Raw genomic sequence first — 20068 nt, forward strand, 5'->3', positions numbered from 1 at the left:
ACCTAAAATAAGACTTGTATAAAATAAAAACGTTCAACTTGGTTGATAATAAACTTATACATACAATAAAAATGTTAACCTTCATCTTCATCAAACTAGAACTTGGACAAAAATCAAACTCAAACGTGAAAGTCAAACATCAAATTTTAGGTTATGTTTTGTCTATTGTCTATGTAGATCTGTTTCAGAGTGATTAGTTGATTCATTTTTGTAAATACTTAATTAGGAATGATAAATCACTTTTGTAGATTTTTTAGATAATATTCAGAGAATAAATATTTCATTTAGGTTATTAAAAATTAAAGTTTTAAAGGCAATACCGATATACAAAACCTATCTTTAATGTTATTTTAATCTACCTATTAGCAAGTACTCCTGTCAGTAAGCCTGCTCCAAATACTACAAAAAAAGGTATAAAATATAGTTTATTTGACTGACATGAAAAATATTTTTGAACTTCTTGTAAACACTAACAAACAACATAATTGAACTGAAGAGCTACGCCGCTTGCACTTTCAAAATTCAAACTCGCAGTCTCGCAGACGAACCATTCAGAAAATCATCAACACAGGACAGGATCAAGGTAGCCAACATACGTCCAATAAGGAACAAAATTTCTCGTAAACGAAATTCCAACAAACTATACCGCTAATTGGTTAACGATTTCTTAAAATGAGGCGTGTTTAGCCATGGTCTAGCCTAGTTTAATCAAAGTTAAATTAAATCAAAGAAACATCAAGTTTATTCGTCCAAGTCAAAGAAATTTTGATCTTTGATGGATTTTCGCAAATATTTTTAAATTTTATTTAGTTTAAAAATATATTTTTCTTGTATCTGATTTCCCAACTGTCCCAACTCGTGGCAAGGAAATTCCCAACTTTTCTCTTTCCAGGATTCTAGGGGGGGAGGCTCCCCCCCCTACCCCCCCCAAGACGACGCCCCTGGTCTACTTATCATATTATTTGTTATTGATTCATCATTTATTTTGTAGGTGTAATGGTAAAAATACCGTAATTTTCCACTTTTTGTAGGTTTTCTGTAAAGTTTCATTGTGTGCAAAAATATTTTCAAAAGTTTACAAAACTACTTCTTGGTTTCATAATGGTGCAAGTTCATCGAGTAAAAAGCGTTTTGACAACTCATATTCAAGTCTTATTTAATTTTACCGAATCAAGTTGACAAATCATTCATAAATATTTAATAAACTAGGACATAGATATTGTTGTAAGTTTTTGTCAAACATAATTAAGTCTCTTCATAACTATTAAATTTAAAAAGTATGCTTTAAAATATTTTTACAAAGAAATTAAACTACTCACATTTGTAGTAAGATGAACTACTGATGAGTCAGGTGTTCTTAGGTCATTGAGGAAGCCAAAAATAAGTCTTACGGCTGGTATGAAGCCATACAAGCACAGAGTTTACATAACCGGATTGTGATGTGAGCTCTACATTGCATTGGAAAGTGACATAAACTCGACAACAGTGTCGTTACAGTAGTGTTACAGCAACTATAGACAAGGCAAGATGGGTAATAATGTAGGTGGTGGGGGGACTGTGTGTTTACGACCTCCAAGTGTTCTGATGTCCTGTACTCATGGTGAGAGTGATTACGATTCATTGTTTGTGATATTAAACAACAGAGATTTTTAAAAAATATCAAAATAAAAAAAGTTAAAATTATCCAACTAGGCCTAGCCTACAGCGTCTTTAATCTTACGTGAAGTAAAATTGTCAGACCTATAAGATAAAATTTTGACAGCACTTTGTGAGCAGCTTATATTCGATTTGAACAAAAAGATTCTACAGCTAGTCTAGATAGATAGGTGTAATGTTTAATAGGAGCAAGCTGGTCTAATGGGGAGCACAGAGCTTGGGTTGCTATAACTAGGCTGAAGTAATGTGTAATAATAGAGCCTAGAACCTAGGATGTGAAGGCGGATGGTGATAGCCCTATGTTGTAATGTTGCTAGATGCAAGGATGGGAGGAACCGTCAGCCACTTCTTCCAGTCTGGGAGTGCGCTGCTGACTGCCGGAAACCACCGAGGTTGTTCAGACGCAACTAGGACACGAGTACGCACAGTGTTTGACGCTTTGCGCGCCAATCCACGCGTAACCACTCAGCGACTGGACGGTTTACTTTCTCAGATACCTAAGGTTAGAAATGCAGCTTTTTGATTTGAAATTAAATTCTTGACCAGTGAAAAGTTGAATTCATTGGCTGTTTAGATTTTGGCCGCAATGTTAGAGCATGACAAAAACACTAACTAACCTGGCCAAATTTATGATAACAATGTTGTGAAAAGGTATAGCTTAAGCGTATACCTTCGAAACAGAAGTAGACTACCAACAATTTCATAAACACATCTTGAGATGTATTGAACACACATAACAGTGTAATTGGCAAAATTGTAGTGAGAATAAATCTTTTTAAACAGTCATATTGTGTGGTAGACAGATGCTTGTCCTTCAGAAAAATTCTGCTTTAGGCTACTTTGCATAACTGTGTCTTTACTCTAAGTTTTAAATTGAATAAGTTGTATAATTTATTTCTAAGTACCGGGACCTACTTATAATTCCTACCAAACATAATTGCAAGTCAGGAGAGCTCATATACTTAAATGCATTATAACTAAAAAAAATAAAAACTTAAAACTTCTAAAAATAAAGGAACAATACAATTTCTAGCGGTTAGTCATAGCTAAACTTTTCCAAGCAGATACAGTCTGGGCCACAAGTGAGAGGCAGGTTATATCTGCCAGCCGCTAAATTTAGTGGCATGGGAATGTCAAACCATCCTCTAGCATGGTGAAAAATATGTATGTAGTCTTTAGTCTAGGACAGTGTCAAAATTGACCAAACACTTTCATTCAACAGTGTTTCGATCCATGGCAACTGTGTAAAAGTCAAGTTGCCCTGAATATGGCTCACCAAGTTGAGGCCAACACATTTATGAAAGTGCTTTGTCAATGTTCACACGGTTGTTGTATGAAAACCGCAAATATACATTAGCGACCTAAAAAAAAACTAGCCTAATCCAGGAAGAATTTATAACAAATGTGCTTCTAGCTATGACCGTGAACTGCTGGGAATGTGAGGACTTGGAAACATAATTACTTTAGCTCTTGGAAAAGTGAAGCGTTTCTGTTACTCGGAATACAAGCACTAGGATTAACATAATCTCCTGAAATAGTTGTATCCGTGTATATACTATGCGTTGGTTGCAGAGCGAGAACATTCTTGTGGTACACAATGAGGAGGGCTACAACTTGCTGCAGAAGGTGGTTGCCATCAACAACCTGGACATGCTGCGATGGATCCTTTCCCGCAACCCTGACCTTAACAGAGGAGCTTGCTCATTCCCTCTGCACATTGCATGTCTCCGTGGGTAAGTGGAGGTTAATGCACTTACTGTACACAACACGTACTGTATACACATATTAACCTTCCAAGACGATTTACTGTTCAATTTAATTTACACATTTAATTGTTCAATTACAGTCTTATTTGATTGATTGTGACAAGTTCAATTTGCTTTTTGCGAATTTCCCATATAGGTAATAAGCTATTACCGTAGGACTCATGGTAAGACCTGGACCTGGGACCGATTGATTAATATGGCCATCTGTGACATGATCAAAGCAAGAGCTCAAGTTTCCTTACTTATATGACACGGGTTTACCCTGAAGAACCCATACATGTAATTAGGTGATAGATTTACCACATTTCACAAAACCTTTATTTAAAGATAGACAAGAAATTGAGCTTGTAGTATTCCATTTTGCTAATATATAATAACAATTGAAATGAAATAGATTTCATTTGTTTAATTGTTAATTTGTTTTTCATAGCCACGAAGACTGCGTAGAGCTTCTGCTCAAGCATGGAGCCCGTGTGGATGTTGAGGCTCGTATGTGTTGGCCGGGACCTCACAACCAGAACTGCGAAGAGAGGGGCAAACATTGTAAGCATAATTCATCGAATAAACTTTGTGTAACCCTCATTAATACAGACTTTGCTTAAGTCAGACATACAGCTAAGTCACCGAACCTGATGGTTGGAAATTTGAAGCATTTATGTTCACTTTGAGCTTCCTTTACCCTCCATCGCTATATAGATTAATGAGAGTCTTCACGGTCCTACGATATCACCTTCTTTTAATGTATTAGGATTATCCTCTTTCTTCTATGGATTACTAGGATTTACTGTTTTCTCTTTGCTATCATATCTTGTACTAATCTACTAAACAGCTCATCTACTGATGTTTTTTTTTTTTGTCCTAATAGGCTAGGCACGAGCCCGGGATTGTTTTTTACATTATTTCAGACTAGACTTAAGGTTTGCGGCATCATCACTTAGATAAAATCCATTGGTGATTTGGCGTAATTTTAACCCGGGACCTCAGTGACCAAAGACTCACACTCTAACCACTAGACCAGCTCCCCCATCTGCAGATATTGGCTTTGCTTGTTTGCTAACGCTTGTTCAACTAATTGCAGGTATAGACGATGACTCTACTGCGGACAGATCGAGTGACAAGCTGCAGAGTGCTATCTGCTATGCCATTGATGGAGACCAGGTAGATACTAGCTACAACCTACACAATCAATAGCAATTTGTTATTTATTCTATGTGTGTAAAACAAATCATTGTAAAACCAACGTAAAATAGTGGCTTACGATAATGAACAACACTAATAAAACATAGTGGCAGCGGTTGAGAAGATAGGATTGTTAATCACAAGTAGATTCCTGCATAGGTTGAAAATATCTTGAAAATATAGGTGTGACATTTATCACTCTTGAGTCACTCTGTGAACTATGAAGATCCTCCTAAAATAAACGCTGGATTTAGATGGAAGTTGACAGAATCCGGATTCCTTAAAAGGTAAAGGTGCTTTGAATACTTGTTGTGAGAGGTGCTTGTTTTGCTGCTTTTCTCTTATCCTTAATGTTATGTGTACTCACCATAAACTAGTTTTTTTTGGTTTTTATTTCGACATAAGGTGGAAAAAAATAAAGTAAATGAAATCAATTAATAATTCCTTTAGCTCCGAGTTTAATGTAGATAATCTTTTACCCCACCTAGAAGTACAATGAAAAACTATTTTGTTTTGTTTAGGTGGATATACTGGAGCTGTTAATGCAACAGACAGAAGACCACTGGCTTCCATGGCATCAGGTAACTGTCATCAGCCTCTGATTCGTGATTTTATTTTTTAGCAGTGTTTAATATTTAGTACCTGGGAAAAATCATTAATTAGTACACTCTGAGAGCAGTCTTTGGTCAATATCGTTTATCCAAATCTTCTTTTGTTGTCTACTCGTAATCTGATTTAATAATATGTTAGTTGACTTTGTATACTTAAGCAGCAGTTATGATTGTGTACTGTACAATTTTTTGTTATTTTTCTTACCAACACGGGTACGATTATCAAGGTTCTACTGTATTTAATGTAAAGTTATTATTTCTCAAAGAATTTTAAGTTTCTATTTGCCAAAGAAGCGGCCGCTACTGCACATTGCTTGTGAGAGAGGCGCCTGGAACTGTGTCAAGTACCTCGTGTCAGAGAGGTCTGATGAGATCAACCAGTGTTACGACGAGTACTACCCCATCCACCAGGCGGCGCTGCAACCCGCAAAGTTCCTTGAGTTGCTTATATCGTAAGTACTAGTTGATCCAATGTGTTTTGGTATTTCACAGCATTTTGCAGCAAGATAGACCATGTGTTAAAGACTGTGATCACCAATTTATATGAAACATTCTACAAACACAATATCTGATTGGATGGTTTAAAAGTATTGTATAATTTTCATGATGTACTGTCTCATAGTGTAATATAATTCCATCAGATTATTATTTATTTACCTCCTTCATCAGCAGCTGGTATCACTTCGTATCATTACTTTTGGATACTGAAGTAGACATTCAATATATACTGTTTAAAGCCAGCTGAAGTAAATTCTTTATTAAAAATGATCATAGTTGAATTGTTGAATGAATCAATCTAATATATAAAATTCTCGTGTCACAGTGTTTGTCTGCAAACTCCTCCGGAACGACTTCACCGATCGTTATGAAATTTGGTGTGTAAATTCTGTAGGTATGCAAATCGGACGTAAACTATTTCCCGTTTCGAAATTCTTAAAAGGGCTCCGCCCCAGTGGCTCTGGAGTTTCCCATGTTAACCTTATGAGAAATGGAATTAATGAATCTTAACAGCTGTTTCAATTAAACAAGTTGGTTCTGTTCCATGATGTTCAATAGCATTAAAGTTACAAGGATTACCAACAGGGTGCAGCACTATTATTTCTTTTACATTTATGACAACAGCTAATTTGCAACCAAAAGGTGAGTGAGCGTAGCGAACGAACTTCAACCTGGAGGCGAGTGAGCGTAGCGAACGAGCTAACCTGAAGGCAAGTGAGCGCAGCGAACGAGCTCCAACCTAAAGGTGAGTGAGCGTAGCGAACGAGCTCCAACCCAAAGGTGAGTGAGTGTAGCGAACGAACTTCAACCAGGACGTGATTGAGTGATGCGAACGAGATCATCTTGAAAATTAAACGTAACAGTACTTTCTTTCCATCGGTCTGTCTTAGGGGAAACCTATAACTTAGGCGATACGAAGTTCGCCGGGTCAGCTAGTTACTGTATAAAATTGTATTTTCTACTTTGTTTATGTAAATAAAAGATGATATAAGTGGTTTTATCACTTTGACTTGGCTAAAAGCAGCCAACGCATTCTGTTGGCAAAATTTAACTGCGTTCATTTTGTTTCTACAAACTGTGATACCTTTAACATGGGAATTGAATGTCTAGTTGTATCAATAGTGACTAGGATTGTAGATGATTAAAGCTGTAGATTCACCAGAAGTATTCGTTGTAGGAGTGGGGCGGACATCAACGTGTGTACACAGACTGAGCAGCTAACCTTGCTTCATCTTGTGTTCCTCCTGGGACGCAAGAGTACAGAGGACACTCTCAACACATGCAAGTTGCTGCTGGACTCTGGACTGCGGGAGTTGATCAACCGTCCTGACTCCCTCGGCAACACTCCTCTACACGGTCTCATTGTCAGGTAGGCTTCCACAATCTTTGTATACAACCGTGTCACTGTATGACCAGGACACTCTAAACATATGCAAGTTGCTGCTGGACTCTGGGTTGCAGGAGTTGATCAACCGTCCTGACTCCCTTGGCAACACTCCTCTACACGGTCTCATTGTTAGGTAGGCTTCCACAATCATTGTATACAACCGTGTCCATGTATGACCAAGACACTCTAAACACATGCAAGTTGCTGCTGGACTCTGGACTGCGGGAGTTGATCAACCGTCCTGACTCCCTCAGCAACACTCCTCTACACGGTCTCATTGTTAGGTAGGCTTCCACAATCATTGTATACAACCGTGTCCATGTATGACCAAGACACTCTAAACACATGCAAGTTGCTGCTGGACTCTGGACTGCGGGAGTTGATCAACCGTCCTGACTCCCTTGGCAACACTCCTCTACACGGTCTCATTGTCAGGTAGGTTTTCACAATCATTGTATACAACCGTGTCACTGTATGACCAGGACACTTTCAACACATGTAAGTTGCTGCTGGACTCTGGGTTGCGGGAGTTGATCAACCGTCCTGACTCCCTTGGCAACACTCCTCTACACGGTCTCATTGTTAGGTAGGCTTCCACAATCATTGTATACAACCGTGTCCATGTATGACCAAGACACTCTAAACACATGCAAGTTGCTGCTGGACTCTGGACTGCGGGAGTTGATCAACCGTCCTGACTCCCTCAGCAACACTCCTCTACACGGTCTCATTGTTAGGTAGGCTTCCACAATCTTTGTATACAACCGTGTCACTGTATGACCAGGACACTCTAAACATATGCAAGTTGCTGCTGGACTCTGGGTTGCAGGAGTTGATCAACCGTCCTGACTCCCTTGGCAACACTCCTCTACACGGTCTCATTGTTAGGTAGGCTTCCACAATCATTGTATACAACCGTGTCCATGTATGACCAAGACACTCTAAACACATGCAAGTTGCTGCTGGACTCTGGACTGCGGGAGTTGATCAACCGTCCTGACTCCCTCAGCAACACTCCTCTACACGGTCTCATTGTTAGGTAGGCTTCCACAATCATTGTATACAACCGTGTCCATGTATGACCAAGACACTCTAAACACATGCAAATTGCTGCTGGACTCTGGACTGCGGGAGTTGATCAACCGTCCTGACTCCCTTGGCAACACTCCTCTACACGGTCTCATTGTCAGGTAGGTTTTCACAATCATTGTATACAACCGTGTCACTGTATGACCAGGACACTTTCAACACATGTAAGTTGCTGCTGGACTCTGGACTGCGGGAGTTGATCAACCGTCCTGACTCCCTTGGCAACACTCCTCTACACGGTCTCATTGTTAGGTAGGCTTCCACAATCATTGTATACAACCGTGTCCATGTATGACCAAGACACTCTAAACACATGCAAGTTGCTGCTGGACTCTGGACTGCGGGAGTTGATCAACCGTCCTGACTCCCTCAGCAACACTCCTCTACACGGTCTCATTGTTAGGTAGGCTTCCACAATCATTGTATACAACCGTGTCCATGTATGACCAAGACACTCTAAACACATGCAAGTTGCTGCTGGACTCTGGACTGCGGGAGTTGATCAACCGTCCTGACTCCCTTGGCAACACTCCTCTACACGGTCTCATTGTCAGGTAGGTTTTCACAATCATTGTATACAACCGTGTCACTGTATGACCAGGACACTTTCAACACATGTAAGTTGCTGCTGGACTCTGGGTTGCGGGAGTTGATCAACCGTCCTGACTCCCTTGGCAACACTCCTCTACACGGTTTCATTGTCAGGTAGGCTTCCACAATCATTGTATACAACCGTGTCACTGTATGACCAGGACACTCTAAACATATGCAAGTTGCTGCTGGACTCTGGGTTGCGGAAGTTGATCAACCGTCCTGACTCCCTCGGCAACACTCCTCTACACGGTCTCATTGTCAGGTAAGCTTCCACAATCTTTGTATACAACCGTGTCACTGTATGACCAGGACATTCTAAACATATGCAAGTTGCTGCTGGACTCTGGGTTGCGGAAGTTGATCAACCGACCTGACTCCCTCGGCAACACTCCTCTACACGGTCTCATTGTCAGGTAGGCTTCCACAATCTTTGTATACAACCGTGTCACTGTATGATCAGGACACTCAACACATGCAAGTTGCTGCTGGACTCTGGACTGCGGGAGTTGATCAACCGTCCTGACTCCCTCGGCAACACTCCTCTACATGGTCTCATTGTCAGGTAGGCTTCCACAATCTTTGTATACAACCGTATCACTGTATGACCAGGACACTCTCAACACATGCAAGTTGCTGCTGGACTCTGGACTGCGGGAGTTGATCAACCGTCCTGACTCCCTCAGCAACACTCCTCTACACGGTCTCATTGTCAGGTAGGCTTCCACAATCTTTGTATACAACCGTGTCACTGTATGACCAGGACACTCTCAACACATGCAAGTTGCTGCTGGACTCCGGGCTGCGGGAGTTGATCAACCGTACTGACTCCCTCGGCAACACTCCTCTACACGGTCTTATTGTCAGGTAGGCTTCCACAATCTTTGTATACAACCGTGTCACTGTATGACCAGGACACTCTCAACACATGCAAGTTGCTGCTGGACTCTGGACTGCGGGAGTTGATCAACCGTCCTGACTCCCTCAGCAACACTCCTCTACACGGTCTCATTGTCAGGTAGGCTTCCACAATCTTTGTATACAACCGTGTCACTGTATGACCAGGACACTCTCAACACATGCAAGTTGCTGCTAGACTCTGGACTGCGGGAGTTGATCAACCGTCCTGACTCCCTCGGCAATACTCCTCTACAAGGTCTCATTGTCAGGTAGGCTTCCACAATCTTTGTATACAACCGTGTCACTGTATGACCAGGACACTCAACACATGCAAGTTGCTGCTGGACTCTGGACTGCGGGAGTTGATCAACCGTCCTGACTCCCTCAGCAACACTCCTCTACACGGTCTCATTGTCAGGTAGGCTTCCACAATCTTTGTATACAACCGTGTCACTGTATGACCAGGACACTCTCAACACATGCAAGTTGCTGCTAGACTCTGGACTGCGGGAGTTGATTAACCGTCCTGACTCCCTCGGCAATACTCCTCTACAAGGTCTCATTGTCAGGTAGGCTTCCACAATCTTTGTATACAACCGTGTCACTGTATGACCAGGACACTCAACACATGCAAGTTGCTGCTGGACTCTGGACTGCGGGAGTTGATCAACCGTCCTGACTCCCTCAGCAACACTCCTCTACACGGTCTCATTGTCAGGTAGGCTTCCACAATCTTTGTATACAACCGTGTCACTGTATGACCAGGACACTCAACACATGCAAGTTGCTGCTGGACTCTGGACTGCGGGAGTTGATCAACCGTCCTGACTCCCTCAGCAACACTCCTCTACACGGTCTCATTGTCAGGTAGGCTTCCACAATCTTTGTATACAACTGTGTCACTGTATGACCAGGACACTCTCAACACATGCAAGTTGCTGCTGGACTCCGGGCTGCGGGAGTTGATCAACCGTACTGACTCCCTCGGCAACACTCCTCTACACGGTCTCATTGTCAGGTAGGCTTCCACAATCTTTGTATACAACCGTGTCACTGTATGACCAGGACACTCTCAACACATGCAAGTTGCTGCTGGACTCTGGACTGCGAGAGTTGATCAACCGTCCTGACTCCCTCAGCAACACTCCTCTACGCGGTCTCATTGTCAGGTAGGCTTCCACAATCTTTGTATACAACCGTGTCACTGTATGACCAGGACACTCTCAACACATGCAAGTTGCTGCTAGACTCTGGACTGCGGGAGTTGATCAACCGTCCTGACTCCCTCGGCAATACTCCTCTACAAGGTCTCATTGTCAGGTAGGCTTCCACAATCTTTGTATACAACCGTGTCACTGTATGACCAGGACACTCAACACATGCAAGTTGCTGCTGGACTCTGGACTGCGGGAGTTGATCAACCGTCCTGACTCCCTCAGCAACACTCCTCTACACGGTCTCATTGTCAGGTAGGCTTCCACAATCTTTGTATACAACCGTGTCACTGTATGACCAGGACACTCTCAACACATGCAAGTTGCTGCTAGACTCTGGACTGCGGGAGTTGATTAACCGTCCTGACTCCCTCGGCAATACTCCTCTACAAGGTCTCATTGTCAGGTAGGCTTCCACAATCTTTGTATACAACCGTGTCACTGTATGACCAGGACACTCAACACATGCAAGTTGCTGCTGGACTCTGGACTGCGGGAGTTGATCAACCGTCCTGACTCCCTCGGCAACACTCCTCTACACGGTCTCATTGTCAGGTAGGCTTCCACAATCTTTGTATACAACCGTGTCACTGTATGACCAGGACACTCAACACATGCAAGTTGCTGCTAGACTCTGGGCTGCGGGAGTTGATCAACCGTCCTGACTCCCTCGGCAACACTCCTCTACACGGTCTCATTGTCAGGTAGGCTTCCACAATCTTTGTATACAACCGTGTCACTGTATGACCAGGACACTCAACACATGCAAGTTGCTGCTGGACTCTGGACTGCGGGAGTTGATCAACCGTCCTGACTCCCTCGGCAACACTCCTCTACAAGGTCTCATTGTCAGGTAGGCTTCCACAATCTTTGTATACAACCGTGTCACTGTATGACCAGGACACTCAACACATGCAAGTTGCTGCTGGACTCTGGACTGCGGGAGTTGATCAACCGTCCTGACTTCCATTGTGTAAAATTGTGCTGAGCTAGAGTCCAACATTCTTGGATGTAAAGGCATGAAAAATATAATCATTTTCAAATTTATTTTATGGTAAATATCTAGGCGAGCTTTACCTTGAGATATTATTTTTCCATTAGCAATATAATCTGTTAAAATCTTTTTTCAGTGAATGATTTTTGCTTTTGACTGTTTTTTAGGTACGCTCTGGAAGAAGCTAGATATCCTTATGACTCAGATATCCAGCCTTGGAACAAATGGGATGTCTTGCACATAGTAAGTATTGAGCAATACAATATAAACCATTTTAATTACTGCTTCATAGTTATCTAAAAGTTTAATATTTAATTTTCTTATTCTAATACAGCTGAAACTGTTTGGACATTTTAGTAGGTACTATATTATTTCCTTTGTAAATTATTGTTGGCTCTTGATAGCCCGACACCTCCAGAGGAGGGTATCGGGTAACCTAAGACGTCAGAGTATTTAAAAGTAATACTCAAATCAACCTGTCGAGGAAAGTAAACTTACTATGTACTCTTTGACTATTCTTGAGCCAAAATATTAATTTAAGCATAATTTTTCACCTGTGACCTTGTGTGTGTGTGTGTTGTTTCCTGTGACCTTTTTATTGTGATCACCTTAACCACTCGGCTAACATTTCATTTAGACATCACACCCCAGCCATTAGGTACACTTCCAACCGGTCTCTGATGAGAGCTGAGCACTTAAACTATATTCAACATATAAACTCACTTGCATTATTTATTTTTCAGGCTCGCTATTTGCTTCGCAATGGTGCATCCCCCTCCATCAACCAGCACGGCAACAGTGCGCTGGCCTGTGTGTTGCGACACGTGCGGGACTGGGAGTTCCGCTACGAGATGCTCAACATGTTGCTGCAGGCCGGAGGTGACCCCAACATCGTAGGGAGGGATGGCTCTGTTCCACTGATGGTGTGCCTGGTCCCTCTCATCAACAAAGACCCCCTGCACCACTTCACGCACACTATGAAGGTAAACAGACAACACACTTAAAATGTTTTCATTTACTCAAAATCATTTTTTAAATAAGTTAAATGAAGTTCACATGAGCATATGAGTTGGCACATTGGGCCTTTTCCGTTAATTTACTACTACTAGTGGAATGTGGGGAGGTTAGGTTAGGTTTTTGTTTTTCTTACTCTAAACTAACCTAACCTGACCTAACCAAAGTGTAATTCACTACCACTTCTATTGCTAAAAATCTATTGCTCTAAAAACTATTGGTAGTGAATTCATGGAAAAGGTCCGGCACATTAGTTAAATATTAAATATGACTTGGGAAGACAGTCTTTCCAACACCTTCCTGTTTGTTATGCCTCATGTAAAAATATTGTAAACATTGTTTGCAAAACTTCTCTCGCACTATTGTAAAAACCTTTTATAACACCGTGTTGATAGCAAATTTTGGATTTAATAAAATTAAGATGAATAATGCAATTAACCCTCGAGCTGGTGGTCTTTTTATGCTGTGGTGGCAAGGGATTTTTTATGTGTCACTCACTCACTCCCATGGCCATATATGCCCAAGGCAGGATTTGGCTGCACCAACAACTGCTCTCCATCTCTCTCTATCTTCTGCCTCTTCCACTGCTGCCCCCACTTTTCTGACGTCCTTGGAGACACCATCCCACCATCTCTTCTTGGGCCATCCTATTGGTCGTTTCCCTTCTGGCTTTCCTATGCTTGCTTCTTTTAATAGTGAACCCCGTTCTCTCCGTAGTGCGTGTCCTGCCCACCTTATTCTCCTTGCTTTCACGTGTGCTACAACATCATAATCATTATACATATTCCTTATCTCTCAATTATGCCTTTTTCTCCATTTCCTTGTTTTGGGCCATATATCTCGAGGGTTAACATAGAATGATAAAACTTTAAAATTTAAGTTTCTTTTACACATTTAAATTCATGACGAGTAGCTCAATATCAATTATCACTACTGTTCTTAAATGTTAAAGCAAGTTCAATACTCTTTGTTTGAAGTACATTTATGGTGATTGAGGGATTATTGCTTACATTTTCCATTATGATCAGTACATAAAACAAACCCAGCTAAAGCTGGAAAATCACATAGGATAGCCACACAAGAACTTTAGAAGTAGTCTGAACAATATGCAAAAAGAAAACAAAAAACAAAATGAAACGTGAGCTTGTCTAGCTTGAGCCACCGTTTTGTTCCTTCCCACTTTAGTGTTCCTAACCTGTGTATTGTTTCAGGTGTCTCTCAACAGTTCCTCTTCCTACATCTTCATACTCTCTGTCTCTTCTAAGTCTTGATCTCCTTCCCTCTTTCACCTTCAACTCTTATTTTCCTAAGAACTATCTTACCTTGCATTCTTCTCACTTGTCCAAACCATAATTTTCTACCGTATCTCCTAAGCTGTCAACTTTTCTTATGTGATCTCTATTCCTGATTCTATCCTGAAATTATACTTTATATTACAAGTAATTTCTGAGCAAAGCTTGTGCACCAGCCTACTGTATTTTCTGTGTTTTGCAGGTCTGTTATCTCAATTGTGTCAAGATACTACTGAAGCATGGAGCCAACCCCAACTGTACGTCTCGTAGCAATCTCACTCCATTACATGTCCTGCTGTTTTCAGCCAGCGAAACCATGGCTTTAGGTAATAACTGCTTCAGTGCTTCTTTATCATTTTAAAGCATAGTTTCAGTTCAACATGACTCAGTAATTTCTGTCCTCCAACCTTTTAAATGTAGTACTACCAAACATTAGTTTGCAAGAGTTCCGCCATACAGGTATATTATAAAAAATAGTATAAAGTTTGTAAGTGGCTGTATTAAGAATCTAATGTATAATAATATGATAATATTATGATGGCATTAAAGTCCATCCATCAAATTATTATACCGGTACTTTTTTCACACTAAGGTAATTTTTGTAACCAAACTAAATACATTGAAGGCTTTTTTGACAAATGATATCAAATTATTCAATGGTTAATATAGTTAACAGATTGCATTTTCCCCCCTACAAAAATGAAAATTTCATGATTGGGAAGGGAACAGTCTGAGGAAAGAAATGTCCATTTATTCAACTTAAAATTAAATATGTATAATAAGGTTGAAGATAGAGCACAAAGACCTGTGTTGTGAAATGATGTTGACAAAATATTGTGTTAGGACGAGACGCCGACCAGAACATGGAGTTTATCCGAAGCCTATTGGTGATGCTGCTGCAGCACGGACTGGACACAAACATCCGCATCTCACAACGAACCCATCACATACTAGAGGCACTGCTAGACATGGTGCAGTCGTCACGTCAGCCCACGGAGCTGCATCACGTGTATAACCTCACACTCACCTTCCTACAGTACGGGGCCAATCCGGACCAGGCGGTGCCGATACAGGTGGGGAAATACGAGACTTCCCCCGCGGCATCTGCCTTCTACCGAGCGTCTGGCACCAACCATCCGGTGCTGTTCCACTACGTCATGATGGTGGCTCAGAAACAGGTAAGCGTATTGAACTAGACATTTCACCCTAATGTGAAAGTTGTAGCTGAATGGAGCTGACAGAATGTGCTGGTTTTAATTTCAGAAAAATATATTTCTAATCTTTGGGCAAGATTACATTAATTTCTGTGTGTTCACTGTTTTCTCGTTCTGTTCCAACCGTCAGCAATTGTGCTGTGATTACAAATTACGATGCTGATCTCGTTTAGCCAGGAAAAATCCAGTCCCGAATATTAGGAAGGATATAAAACTCACTTACTGACTTAAAAGATTAATCCTGTTAAAGTCATAATTTTCCCTAAGTTGTTGGGCTTTTCTTTGCATCCACTGGTCGAATGTGTCCATTCTTAGTTCTTATCAACTGTATTGTATTTTAATAAGGTAGCCCTTAAGTCCTTAGATATGAATCCTTTTCCAATATCTAAGCTAAATGTATTACTTGTCAGTATTATGTATTATGTTGTACAGGAGTACATGAATGACTCAGAGTTGAGGTTCGCCTCTCTCATCTACCTTTACTACCTGAGCATGAGTCATCGCCAAGTATACTCCACGCTGGGTTCACTGCTGCGGGCGCAAGAGGCTGGTGTTATACCCGTGCGTGCGACTGCGCTCTTCACCCTTATCAAGGACCTGCACTCGCGTCCACGCACGCTCAAACAGATCTCACGCCTGGTGATTTACCGTAGCATGGATCGAAAGCCCGGCTTGTTAGTCAGTAAACTACCGCTGCCCAACTCTCTCAAAGATTATATTCTCAACTTTGACCCGTAAACGTCAAGATACGTTCGATGTAACGTAAACGCTTTGTACATCAGCTTTCTAAGTTACCTGATTTTTTATGGCTACCGTCCGCTGAATATCGGTGGATCGGTGATGTATATATAGATAGATGTGGACACTGGTGAACAATGGCTCTCAAAAATACCGATTGTTGCAACAAACATGGACATTTATTTCTAAATTTTCAATTCAATTAAATTCATGAGACAGCAATGGACACTTTGGTACACATTTTAAGCTGTATATTATGAAGGATCAGTGTAGAATAGAGTGAGATGATCTGTGTAGCTTTGTTACTGACAAAGACAAGCTGTTTCTTATCCATGACCATTAATTTAAAGTCCAAAGATTAAGGACAGCTATATCCAGTTTTGAACCAACAAAGCTACTTACATTTCTGAGGATCGAACCGGCAACTTTTGGATTACCAGGCGACTATTTTAACCACACAGTTACCCTGCAACTCATAAATGACGTTTTTGTTGTTGGAAAACCGTAGATAGTTATGTTTTAGGGTGAATATAGCCTATTTATACCTGCCGACAGGCTAAAACAACAGTTTGAATTTAAAATATGACGAAATATATCAAGGAAACATAGTATCTAGTTTGGTCCTCTGAGATTATCATGCTAGTCTGATTTCTAAATAGAAAAGTCAGTTGAACACTACAACTTAAACATTTCACAATCAACACATCACATACTATGGACTTAAACTGGACCTGTTTATAGTAGGTGGGTCAGTTATTGTTATTTACCTGAAGCAATGATTATGAGAGTGGTGTGTCTGGAGAGCCTACTGTTCACTAGTTCCTTACTGGAAACTCTCTTTGTTTGGAAAATTGAATTTAATATGTTGTTACTGGCTGTGAAAATGTTTTTAGGTAATTCAATTATATTACTGTCCATGTCGGAATAATCGGTCTGTCTTTCGTAGGGAGTTATCTGCCGTGCCTATATGATACAAGTTGTTATCTTGCGCAAAGAGTGTTGTGTGTCAAATATTTTTTAACATTGTTCGTAAAGTGTTTGAAAACTTGTTGTGATGTTGGGTCTCGAAATGCAAAAAGTAGTCGAGTGTAAACAGCCCGAGGCTGTATGGTTAATGTTCTGTTGTTTTTATACATATATTTTACGTAATGTTATAGCACTGTAATGGCCTATAGTAGGTATACACCCTGATTAACTGTTAATTTACTTTAGGATTGTCATCTGTGTTAGATAATGTGGTTATAGTACTAGACTATTTATGTTCAAATTAATTGTGATAGAAATTGTGAAAGTTATGGTTGTAAATTTAGTTGCTGTTGATCATATCTGAAACACATGATTCTCTGTAATGGAAAATTAGTATGTTTTTAATTTATGAAATAATTTGAAATGACCAGCCTAAGTAGATCAATATTATAAACTATAACGCTCATTAGATCTATCTGGTCAATACTAGACAAATTGTAGGTAGGTACATAAGTAAGTGCTTGGGATTTATTTTAAATGCGTTGGTTGGAATTTGTTTACTGTCCTTTGTAAACTCATAAAAATGTACATAGGGTACCACAAAAAAAGAGTGAAAAAGCAGAGAAGAGATAATAAAGTGTCAACTCCTGTATAAAATGTTTACCTGGTAGTTTTAATAAATACAATTCCAATCATGTATGCAGTTATTTCACTATGAAGGAAGACTAGAACTAATTTCAGTCCTCAGGTGTAATATTACATTTTATGTTTTGTTACAAACACCGATGCATCTTTTTCACCTAATTTTCACCATGTCTACTAACTCAATGAATGCTGTACCTATATTGCTACTTGATCAGCAGACGACAAATCGAGCAGTCTGTTTACATAGGCCTATTACTAATGATGTCAATTATATTTTCACTGGACTACTTTTTGCATATAGATTAGCTATGTAATATATGAATGTGTGAATAAATCTTAAAACTGTTGTTCATGTTAAAGTTGATATTAATAATAAAGCAGTGCCATTCTTATTGTTTGCTTTTACTGTACCTTATTGTAAAAACTGCGGCATAACAGAAAAAAATAAGGCTTTGATGGTCACAACTAACAGTGATGACTGCTCTGACAATGGTCATCTTGAGAGGATTAACTAGGATTTACTTTAGCCACAATAGCACAGGTTATTGGCATATCTGGCGCTTTGTTATTCCACATCAAGCTGTTGTGGTGGGATTTTGTCATTGACCTGGTATCTGAAGTAGACATCCCTACTGTAGACACTAGCCAGATTAAGTTCCTAGAACATAGTAGAATAGAACCGGCTTTGGACAGAGCCGGACCCAGAGCAAACAATCAGAGCAGTACTTAACTAAAAAAGTTGTACCAGAACAATAATCTCAATGAATAATACAGGGTGGGGCAGGGAAGTATCCCTAATTTTAAAGGTAAATTAAAAGACAACCAAAAATGTTAGAGCTAAACTTTTTATTGAGATTAAAAAAGTTTTATCTGGGAGTTTATTTTAATATAACTTTACTTGGTTTTAAACATCATATCCTGCAAGTGGTGTCCCTAATCTTAAATGCATTACTGTATTCTGGTTCTGGAGTTCATAATAACTTTGTGAACCATGTGTTGTGGAAAGAGGCAACATTCAAGGTGAATTGCATCCTTCAAGGCATCTAGGGTCTTCCCTTGAACTACCCTAGGCTTAGCATCACTCCAATAGAGCACATTCTGCTTATTTACCCGCTCCAGGAATATGGAAGTGTGCCTCGTCACTAAACAAACCCCGAGCAGCATGAGGTAGTCCCGCAATTAAAGATTTCATATGCCTGCATTCGTTGTTGCCAGTCCCTTTGTGTGAATTCATGAGCAACTACCCTCTTGTATAGATGGAGGTGTAGGTCCTCATGGAGAATACGAGGCACAGTACGATTAGACAATGCCAGCGCGAATGCATGCTTACAAGGAGAACTATGAGGAGACTGCAAAATCGATCTTCTGACAAGGTCAATGTTTTCAGGACTCCGGACCGTTTTTTGAGCTCCAAATATCCTTCGCAATACACCACCACATACACGAAAGTAATTCACCCACACCAAATTGTAACAGCTTTGCAACAGGCCACCCGACAACCCGACAGCCAATGGTAGCTGCACAGCAACAATAGACAGATTTTTGAAAAAATACATCTCGAGTGCAAAAGCACATTGGTCACTCGAACAAGCCATATCTACTACTGATAGTGATATTTTTAGAAATTCCCAAAACAAAAGCTTCACTCACAGTACCATCTTAAAAGTAGGGATATTTCCCTGCCCCACCCTATATTAGTATTTATACTCCCACTTTTATTTCTTTTTTATATCTGGCTTAACTTATGTAATGTAAAATACACAGGCATTTAAACATTTTGTTGTATTTTGCACCAAGCTTGCATGAGGTTTTGCACTTGTTTAACTCCGGCTGATTAGAATAAGCCCATTACAGAGTGTATAGCTACTGAAGTGTTATTTTCTCATAGTTTTTCCTACAGTGATATTTTGTGGAGACATGAAATTCTGTAGTCGGCATGAAGTTGTCCTTTCAGTGTGGCATGATAAATGCTTCAACAGCATAATCTGTCGATCGCTAACTTGAACTAAGTGGTACAATTCAACCGTTTCTGATACAAAATTCCCATTGGTCGACCCAGCTGGATGGCCGGTACTAGCCAATGAGTAAGCAATCGAACACTCATGTCACCAACACTGGTATAAATTATATTTCTTACAAAACATGTTTTTTGTCATTTCTGCTGAGTGGTGGTGATATCTAGTGAGCGAAGTACTTCATGTTACCATGAAGTACTGCATGTTTCCATGAAATACTATTAAACCAAAATAATTCAGAGTGAGTTTAGAGGCTGCCATGTTGACTACCAAGCTGTTATCAAGTATTTAAGTGAGCC

At 40.3% G+C, this 20068-nt stretch overlaps 1 protein-coding gene across 1 annotated transcript; it reads left to right on the forward strand.

The window, feature by feature from the left end:
• Positions 1–1523: 1523 nt before the first annotated feature.
• On the forward strand, positions 1524–18140 carry LOC128986444 (ankyrin-3). The gene is made up of 13 exons (XM_054406819.1): positions 1524–1600; positions 1974–2158; positions 3229–3389; positions 3853–3965; positions 4501–4580; positions 5123–5182; positions 5504–5664; positions 6888–7079; positions 12053–12128; positions 12629–12868; positions 14394–14517; positions 15035–15369; positions 15838–18140. Exons 1-13 carry the CDS (start codon positions 1528–1530, stop codon positions 16141–16143), a joined length of 2106 nt encoding a protein of 701 aa, XP_054262794.1. The 5' UTR covers positions 1524–1527; the 3' UTR covers positions 16144–18140.
• The last annotated feature ends 1928 nt before the right edge of the window (positions 18141–20068 follow it).

Source organism: Macrosteles quadrilineatus, unplaced genomic scaffold, assembly GCF_028750875.1.
Source record: "Macrosteles quadrilineatus isolate MER2022 unplaced genomic scaffold, UCM_ALF_1.0 Scaffold_2__2_contigs__length_208266976, whole genome shotgun sequence".
Classification (NCBI taxonomy): domain Eukaryota; kingdom Metazoa; phylum Arthropoda; class Insecta; order Hemiptera; family Cicadellidae; genus Macrosteles; species Macrosteles quadrilineatus.